This window comes from Chenopodium album, chromosome 14 (assembly GCF_948465745.1).
Source record: "Chenopodium album chromosome 14, dcCheAlbu1.1, whole genome shotgun sequence".
Taxonomy (NCBI): domain Eukaryota; kingdom Viridiplantae; phylum Streptophyta; class Magnoliopsida; order Caryophyllales; family Amaranthaceae; genus Chenopodium; species Chenopodium album.
This window is the reverse complement of record NC_137847.1, coordinates 6958610-6968425: the sequence shown is the minus strand read 5'-3', so window position 1 is coordinate 6968425 and position 9816 is coordinate 6958610. Positions and strand designations below refer to the sequence as shown.

The 9816-nt window shown below is 36.8% G+C and overlaps 1 protein-coding gene across 1 annotated transcript; it reads left to right on the top strand.

Annotated features, from left to right (window-relative positions):
• The first annotated feature begins 263 nt into the window (after nt 1–263).
• LOC145579971 (autophagy-related protein 11-like) lies at nt 264–9816 on the top strand. Its single transcript, XM_081637283.1, has 5 exons — nt 264–2173; nt 5763–7356; nt 7641–7861; nt 7993–8206; nt 9167–9816. Exons 1-5 carry the CDS (start codon nt 1230–1232, stop codon nt 9554–9556), a joined length of 3363 nt encoding a protein of 1120 aa, XP_081493409.1. The 5' UTR covers nt 264–1229; the 3' UTR covers nt 9557–9816.

The following is a 9816-nucleotide window of genomic DNA, read 5'->3' as shown; positions in this document are numbered from 1 at the left end:
TATTCACACACCTTCCTTTGACCGTGTTTTGTGCTTTATATATTGTTAGCCTTATCATGTTATATACTTTCAAAATATCAATGTTTCATAATTTTTGTTTATCAATAATTAAAAATATTAATGATTAAATAAGTGCATTGACAAACGTGACTAAAGACACATGTCAAATACGGAGTAAAAAGAAATAGAAGAAGTATTAAATAAAAAAAAAATGATTGAAATGGATAAAGCTGATACTTTTTTTTGTATTCTCTCGTCAATTTTGAGAGAGAAAGAGAAGTGAGAAGTTCTTCTCCTACACACCCAAATACCCAATTGTTGTTGTTTGTTTCTTGTTTCTTACTTATGGCCGAAGCTTCGGTATTTCCAGAAAGATTGGATTTTTTATAATTTTAAACTCTTTTTTTTTAATCAAATTATTATCACCCCTCCTATTCCTATCACACGTAGAATTACTCAAGACCTAATCAAATTACCCTTCAAAATCTTTATGATTTCGTCAATTATTTAACCCTAATTCCCAGGTTACGTGAAACCCTTGTTGTCAATCTCTTTCTCTCTCCTCCATAACTTTTATCTTTTGGGGCAAGTTCCTTTTTCTTGTTTGTTCATTTTCTTCTTTTAATTCCCAGAATTCTGTTTCTAGATATTTTCTCTGCTTAATTTGGTAGGGAATTGACGATCTGAGTTCATTAATTGTTAGTTTGACTGTGAAATTGACATTTAATTGTTGAATTTGTTCATGGGTGTTTAAGATTTTGGGCTTTTCTGACAAATTCGTTGGTGGGTGTTTGATGATTTAGGTTTTATTTATGAAATTGTTGATGGGTGTGTTTGTTTTCTTGATTTTATCTGGTGGGTATTGAGAATTCAGAACTAAATTGGTGAAAATCTTCTCTGTTGCGCTGAAACTCTGCTGATTTTTGTTTGCTGATTGTTGCTTTGCTTGAGATACGGAGTTTGAATTGCTTGTAGTTGTAGCAAGGTTTCTGCTCATAGATTTGTGTTTTGTCTACCCAATTTTAGGGTTAGGTAGGTTTTAGTACAAGAACTTTAGTGATTTTGGAGTTGCGCTTAGTTGTTTGATTGGTCTGCGCTTCGCTCCATCGGGTTATCTGATAAGTTATTGTGAACATTTGGGAGGTTTCTATATAGAGGTTGGTGCAAATTAGCTTGGTAATTAGGGGCTGAATAGTCTTATAGAGGGTTTCCGTCGTTGTGAGGGTAAGATGAGCTCGAATGTCACCGGTGGATATGTAGCTAAGGGGAAGCTATTGATCCACATTGCTGAAAATGGCCATTCGTATGAGCTCGATTGTGATGATTCCACTGTTGTTGAGGCAGTTCAAAGGTTTATTGAATCAGTGACCGGGATTCAATTTGGCGATCAGCTTCTTCTGTGTGGGGATATGAAGTTGGAGTCTAATGAGGTGCTTGGGGCATATAAACTTCCATCTGATGAGCAGGAGGTGTTCTGTTTCAACAAAGCGAGATTGCAAGCCAATGCAGCTCGCCCTCCGCCAGAACAAATTGAAATCCATGTCATTCGTGAGCCAACTCCACCATCTTCAAACCATGATGCTCACCCTTTGGATAATGCTGTCGATCCTGCACTCAAAGCGTTGCCTTCCTATGAGCGGCAGTTTCGATACCATTACCATTGTGGGCATGCCATATACTCTAGGACGATTGAGAAATTTGAAATCTGTGAGAGGCTTCTGAGAGAGCAGAAGGTGCAAGAAAGGGCAATAGAGATTGCAAGGCGTAACTTGGATTACTTTTTTAGGATTCTTAATCAAAACTACATGGATTTTCTGAAGTGTTACTCACAGCAGCATCGTACACATTCTGATCTGTTATCGAATTTTACTAGGGAAATCGAAAAGTTAAGATCTTGCAAACTTATCCCTGCTCTACAAACTTCCTCTCGCAAGTGTCTCTTGGACCTTGTAAAAGAAGAAAACTTGAGGAAATGGGTGGACAACTGTAACAGTTCTCACAAGCAGTTTGAGAACAAGGTTTCACAATTCAAGCACGTGTTTGGAAAATTGAAACATGATGTTGAAGAACTATTTTCAAGCAAAGCTTCGTTGCCAATCAGGGATCTAGAGTTGATGATCAAGGAACAATGTTGCCACATCAATGAACAGCGGAGTATTATGCAATCTTTGAGGTTAGTTCTTGGTCGAGTGGTTTTCATTGGATGATGATATCATTTATATCTTTATACCCTATGATTTATATATTTGCCATGCTACATTACTACATTTCTGGTTACTCTTTTCTCTGCTAATCTATTGGTTTTTGTTGTTAATTTTGTTGATTAATTGTTGATTTTTTATTATAAATGATTGACTATGAGACTGAAGATTGTTTGTACAAGTATGCAGTTTGAATTCATAGTTGCAGTGTGAATAGAAAGGCTGCAGCATTGTAATTTAATCTCTAAGAAGAGTAGTTTTCAACAAACTCATTTTACTTAACTTCCTACAAGCTCATTGATTTCTCTGCTTGAGACGGGCAGATCTAACTTAGTTGCAGATTTTTATTTTTTAAAATCATGGTTTTGTTATGTCCGTTTCTTTATATTGTACAATACCTTATGACGATTCATGTTAGCTGACCTCAAATCATTTTGGGACTAAGGCCTTGTTGTTGTAATCATGGATAGAATTTTAGTCTTAACCCTTTTCTAGTTATGGGAACTTATTTTATCTAACGCCTTCATTCTAACCGAAAGGGCATGCAAGTGTGCTCTATTTTTTCTATGATATACAAGAGGTAGTAGAGTTTGAGAGAGCTTTGCGAAATTCGCTATGCTCATTATTCATGGGTATTTTTTTGGGAAACTAAGATGAGCATGGAACAAGATGGAATTAGACTCCTCATTGGCATTATAAATTCTTGTGAGGTGAGGTTAGTTAGAGGAATGGTGAATATAGGAGGCAAATCATTTTCTTATTAGGAGTCATTTTAGTTCTTGCCATTGGTTGGAAGTTCTTGATTCAGACTCTTTTCCATGGTCTCAGATATTACCAAGCTGTGGGTCCTTCTGACTTTGTGTTTTTTGGCATAGTGGGGGTGGTATGCCCAGTAACTTCTCTTTTGGCTGCTGAACCATGTGGATAATAATATATATATTTTTTTTATGTATTTATTGTTAATCTTTTTTTTTTCCTTTGAAATGCTTAGGCATTGTGAAGTGTTGTTTCTTGATACTTATTTGTGGACCTAGTTTAGGGTGGAATCCTTAATGCTAAACTTTGCTTCTATCCAGCTCTAATTAGAGGAATTTTATTCTTCTCTATATGGGATGTATATATATGTTACAAAGTATTTTCTTAGTACCTCTAGCTAAGAAGGATAATACCAAATTAGGATTATCATTCTTTAATATCTGCGTCCATTTAAAGTCATTAGGTCCTCCTTTTTGAGTTGAATCTATGAGTTCAGTCTGTAACATTTATAATGATTGCATTTTGGAGTTGTGGGATGGTGTAAGGTGAAGGTGCTAATAATTTTTTTACACAAGCCCCCCAAAAAGTTTGTCACCAAATTGCAAGTGGAATCAATCCAACCATGTTTGGCTACCATAGTGCATCTATATGTAACTGCTTACTGTGAGGTGAATAGGTTGTTCCCGGTTAGGTGAAGTTATATTAACTTGGGGATAAATGAGGGATTTCTTTTTTAATACAAGGGAACTGATATCAAATATAATGGCACTTTAGGATGAAAAATATAAAGGTGTTGTTTCAAAGGGGCACAATAAACAAATCAGTATTTACTTTGGGACTATGTCTCCATGTGTATGTGATGGAGCAGAAGTGCAGTCCTTTGCTAGGAGGAGGAATTTTCCTGACTCTCTTTGCTAGAGGATCCTCTAGATTGTTTCTAAATAAGTAGGATGCACTTTTTGAGGAGAGAGAGTGCTAAGAGGAGGATAATACCCCTTGATGTTCATACTCTTAAGTGTGTTATACTGTTGTCATCCTTGTAGCAAGAAAGGAGGATTTTGTTGGAGTTTGGAATCTTGTGTAATTTGTTCACCTACTTTATGAGACAGCTTTGACTTTTCCCTTGAAAAATAGTAAGTGCAGGATATCCAGAAACATCAAGAGATGTGTTCATTTGTTATTTTAAAATCTAGTTCTTGAGATAACTTGATAAGGTTTGTGAGTGGTTTCTTAATGAAGTGTCTAACTAAAGATTATCTAGTCTTATGTGATGCTGATCATTTCATGTTTTGGGTAAGCAAAGTCATTTGGTTTTGGTGTTATTGTGATAAGGTTTATTGGCGGTTCTTGGATGAAAGTTAAAAATAAGGGTTTAGTCATGTGTGGTGCGAATGATTACGTGTTTTGCAATCTGCGGGTATGCCACTACTGTGAGTGCTAGGCATCGAGTTTTTATTATATCTTTTCTTTCTCCTTGTAGATCCCCTTATGATTGTCATAAGGTGAATTCACTATTTTTATTGCATGTAAATAACTACAACGATATTAGAGCCTTCTTAGTCAATGGATGGGGTTGGCTATAAGTACTAAGATGGGTTTACCCCCTATGAAATAGAGTATTATTCTGAAGACCTATTTGTTTCATGTCCTTTTTTACTACTCTTGTTATGGTCTTCTTTTGCCACCTACTACTTTTTAAAATTTTTTATATTGCAATTTTCAAATCTATGAACTGGTGCTATGTGAAGCCAGTGTCGGACACATGGCCAAACCGTTGCAATCTGCTCTCCTTCTTATCTTAAATTGGAAATTGTCATTCCATCCTTGTTGGGGACCTCTTTGCGCCACATGCATCTTCTGAAATCCTGACAACAACAATCTGTTAATCTTTTTTTTTTTGTTTTTTTTTGCAGCTTCTGAATTTAGTATTCCACACCTTTTCCATCTCCAATACTTTTGTAAAATTTTGCTTATGATGCTTGATATGTCGGCTTAAAGTTGCTGAGGATTAAGAGCTTTTTTTTCCTTTTCTTCTTTTGTGTAAGGGCTAAGCTAGGAAGGTTCTAGAAAATCTCGGTGCATTGGAACTTGGGAGGAGGTTTGTGGGATAAAGGAATAACAATTGTTGGGTGTTACCGTGTTGGTGATGCAGTGTTCAGAATATTGCCTAAAGGGATTTGTTTATTCATTCAAAACCAGCTGTAAAACTCACGTTCTTTTTTACTTGGGTGTTGCTGCTTTCATTAATCTTAGAATACTACTTTGGTAGACCCTAGAATTCATTTTTCACGATAACAGGCAGTCACTAGTGCACTTTTTTTCTTTTTTTTTTTGTTACCCCCGTCCATAGATGAGCTAAGTCACATCAAAATGTTTTATACTTTTTATTTCACAAAAGGGCAGCCCAATTGCTTTTAGTTCATTCCAGGGTCTTACAGAAAGTCCCTCTCTATTATTGCCGTGTCAAGATTGTTTGCATGTGACCCTTTTTAGAATGGGCTGCTGTTAGAACTTTAGGAGTTTCTTGTGGTAGGCTGATGATTAGGCTTGGTGTTTTGTTTAGATTTGCCATGTTGCCTATTGTTACATGAGATTATTGTTTGTATGCTTCTTGGCTTTCGAATCGTTTTATTTATTTATTTATTGTGTGCATTGATTGTGAATAGGCTGAATACAATCTTTCTTGAATTTGACTGATGTACGTTTTGTTAGTCTCTTGCATGTCTTAAGCCTTATATGTTTTTTGTAGCCCTTTGCTATGCTATAGGATTTCTGAGTCCAAATGATTTTTTTTCCCCTTTGCAGCAAGGATGTTAGCACAGTCAAGAAATTGGTGGATGATTGTCTATCAAGCCAGATGTCCTCTTCTCTCCGGCCTCATGATGCAGTTTCTGCCTTGGGTCCTATGTATGATGTCCATGATAAAAATCATCTTCCAAAGATGACGGCTTGTGACAGTTCAATATCGGATCTACTTGATTACTGCACAACTAAAAAGAATGAAATGAACAGTTTTGTTCACAGTTACATGCAAAAGATTGCGTATATTCAACATACCATAAAAGATGTTCGTTTGCAATTTAATGCTTTCTCAGAGGCAATAAAACGCCAGGATGCTGTTTTTGAGGGCTTAAAGATAGTTCGTGGTATTGGCCCTGCTTATAGATCATGTCTAGCGGAAGTAGTGAGAAGAAAGGCTTCAATGAAGCTTTACATGGGCATGGCAGGACAATTGGCTGAAAAACTTGCTACAAAGAGGGAGGATGAGGTGAGGAGACGAGAGGAATTTTTGAAGGCACAAAGCTCATTTATACCAAGGGATGTATTAGCTGCCATGGGATTGTTTGATACTCCTAGCCAGTGTGATGTGAATATTGTTCCCTTTGACACTAGCTTGCTTGATATTGACATCAGGGATATTGACTGTTATGCACCCGAGTCTTTGGTTGGACTACCATTCAAGAGTGAAAAATCAGGATCTTCTAGGACCTCGCTTTCTATGTCCAACAGCAGTTCTTATTCAGGAGATGTTGAAAGACATGCTATAGTTTCTCATGAAAATTATGAAGACATTGATGTGTGTGACTTGGTAGATGTTACTGGAACCAGTAAAATGGAAGTTGAAAATGCTAAACTGAGAGCTGACCTTGCTTCAGCAATTGCACAAATTTGTTCTTTCAGCTCTGAAGTGGAATATGACTCACTAGATGATAGTAAAATAGATAATTTGCTGAAAAATGCTGCTGAGAAAACAGCTGAAGCATTGCAGCAGAAAGACGAATACATAAAACATCTTGAATCAATTTTGAAGGCCAAACACCAGCAGTGTCAATCATATGAAAAAAGGATTGAAGAGTTGGCTCAGCAATTGTCCGACCAGTATATGCAGGCTCGGAAATGTTTGGGCAATAATGATGCGACTTACTCATCAAAATCAGATGATTGCAGGTCAGGAATTTCGGATCATGGGGAGAGACAACTTGCTAATAGATCTGGTGATCTCATGGATGAGATATCTTGTACATCTAACCCAGCTGATGCAAAAGATGGACTTTTCCCTAGGATGACTAGCAAAGCCCAGGAATTAGACGAGAATATGACTGACTCTTCTGGAATCCAGAATCCTCATTTAGATTCGTCTATGATGGATCCACAGCGAGATGAGCAGCTGCTTGCCACTAGTAGTTCCTTAGGTGTTTTACCTTCTGAGGCTCCTGCTGACCTTAGTCTGAGTGCTGCTAAGGTCAATACTGATCTTGTGCTGGAACTGCAAAGTGCACTTGAGGACAAGGCAAATCAACTGACAGAAACTGAAAGCAGGCTTAAATCTGCTTTGGAGGATGTATCCAAGCTTGGTGTAGAGTTGGAGAATAGCAGGAAGCTTCTAGATGAATCACAGGTATAGCTATTACAATATTTACAATTGCCTGATCTTTTCGAATATGCATGTATATTTACTTTTGTTAACTCAATTACAAACAAAACATTATTTCTTGTTCACTAAGATTTTTCTTTAAGATCGTTTGTGGCTTAGTCCAGATTACTATTTTTTTTTTTTGGGTGAAAATCCAGGTTACGTTTACTACAAATAACATGAGACATACCTTTCCAACATGTATCTAAGGCCCTATTCTTAATCTTATTGTTTAAACTTTTTCCTCTTTAACTTGGATATGTCCACAGATGAATTGTGCTCACCTAGAGAACTGCCTGCATGAAGCTAGGCAAGAAGCTCAAACTCATCTTTGCGCTGCTGACCGGAGAGCTTCAGAATACAACACCCTGCGTGCATCTGCTGTGAAAATGCGTGGCCTTTTTGAAAGACTCAAGTCTTGTGTCAATGCTTCTGGAGGAGTTGCTGGCTTTGCCGATTCACTGCGTTCTTTAGCTCAATCTCTTGCCAGGTGAGAACCAATTGAGAGAGTGTCTTTCTGTTTATATATGATTATTTGCATTATAATTTTTTTTTATACATGTTCTGCTAAGTTCTTATTTCCTAACTTCCTACTGAATTTATAATTGTAATATCACACAGTTCTGCAAGTGATGGTGAAGATGATGGTAATGTTGAGTTCCGTGCATGTATAAGGGTCCTTGCTGATAAAGTTGGTATTTTATCGAGGCAGCGTGCTGAGCTGCTCGATAGGTATTCGAAAGCTGAAGCTGCAAACAAACAGCTCTCAAAAGATTTGGAAGAGAGGAAAGAATTGGTCAAGACATTATACACAAAGCATCAACATGAGAAACAGGTACATATTTTCCTGATCATGACTATCATACCACCATATACCATTTATCCATTGCCTCTTTCTAGACTCCATACAGCCATACTATATACCATTTACCCATTGCCTCTCTCTAGACTCCTTACATCAAGTTAGATTTGGTTGGATTATGGATGCACAAAATTGAAGACCTATGTAGTTGTAGAGAGGTTGTTTCTTTATCCCCTTGACCGAGTTGGCATGGGCTCAACCTAATGTTCCACAATTAGAACTTAGAAGTGGGATTACGAAAATGAGAGAATGATCCGTTGCATTGCAATCAAATGTTCTAAACTAAACATTGCTGACTTTCAAGTCCTATTTAAAAGAGATCGATGATCATTCCTAAAGAAAAAAAAATGTTGATTTCCCATTTTTCCCTTTCCTTGCAATGCATGTGAGATTTAAACAACAAAGCAGTTACTGGGTATAAGTTTTTTCTCCATACTTTATAAAGTGAACTGTGATGCTTGTCAAATTGAGTCTCCCCAACCATTTTACTATTACCAAATTTTGACCTGCCTATTGCTAATTGTGTCTTTTTGGTGTTTGTGACAAGTTAGCAATTTTGAATGTTGCACCATCAAGTGCTTTCCTTCATCTACTCTGAAAAGTTGACTGCTGACAGGTTATATAATTCTGAAACATAGAGGAATCAGACATACCTTCTGATTACTTTCATAGTTTCATTGTGTACACTATCCTTTTTGCTTCATTAGTTAACCAGGTTGAGCGTCTGGCACTCTGCCTTCTCCTTGTTACATGCCTAGCTTATTCTAAGGTTATTATTTATTTATTTATTTTTTTTGTAAGATTTAAGATAGGCAAAATTATCATGGTTATCTGGAGTTCCCTTAAAAATCAATCATGGTTTGTGGCAGTGAGGTTTATTTGTTGAATTTTCCATTTACAGTATGATTTAACTTTTTTTTTTTTTTTCAACAGGCAAATAAGGAAAAAATCTCTTTTTGCCGTTTTGAGGTTCATGAGATTGCTGCCTTCATTCTCAATTCATCAGGGCATTACGAGGCAATAAGCCGTAACTGCCCCAATTATTTTCTATCTCCAGAATCTGTTGCCTTGTTCACTGATCATCTTCCTAATCGACCTGCCTATATTATCGGACAGATTGTCCATATAGAGCGACGTGTTGTGAAGCCACATTCAGGTGTGCCAAGGCACGAACAAAACAGCGGAGGAGATCAAGCTGACTGCTTGAAATCATCATCATCATCTGATACCTTAGCTACTCATCTCCCTGTGGGATGTGAATACTTCATCGTAACAGTTGCTATGCTACCGGATACAACCATTCATTCGCCAGTGCCTTCCTGATCTCTGGCAATAATCCTAACAGACATGATGGAAGTAGGGATAATAAAAAAAAAAAAAGAAAAAAAAAATAGAAACTGTAAATTATGTATCATATTATGAAACTTAAAACATTTAGATCCCTCGTCTTTATTAGAGGTTTCCTGTACAGTTGAATGGTAACCTGACTTTGGTCTAGACTTTTACCTTTGTAAATAATGTTACTCAGCATATAACTGTGCACTGAATCAACCAACGTACGAAGTACAAAGTATTAGTTTTTT

Bases quoted from the DNA above. Each gene is read 5' to 3' on its own strand.
- LOC145579971 (XM_081637283.1), top strand. From the start codon at position 1,230: ATGAGCTCGAATGTCACCGGTGGATATGTAGCTAAGGGGAAGCTATTG. The intron at 7,357-7,640 runs GTATAGCTATTA...ATATGTCCACAG, and splicing joins AGCTTCTAGATGAATCACAG to ATGAATTGTGCTCACCTAGA. The intron at 8,207-9,166 runs GTACATATTTTC...TTTTTTCAACAG, and splicing joins AGCATCAACATGAGAAACAG to GCAAATAAGGAAAAAATCTC.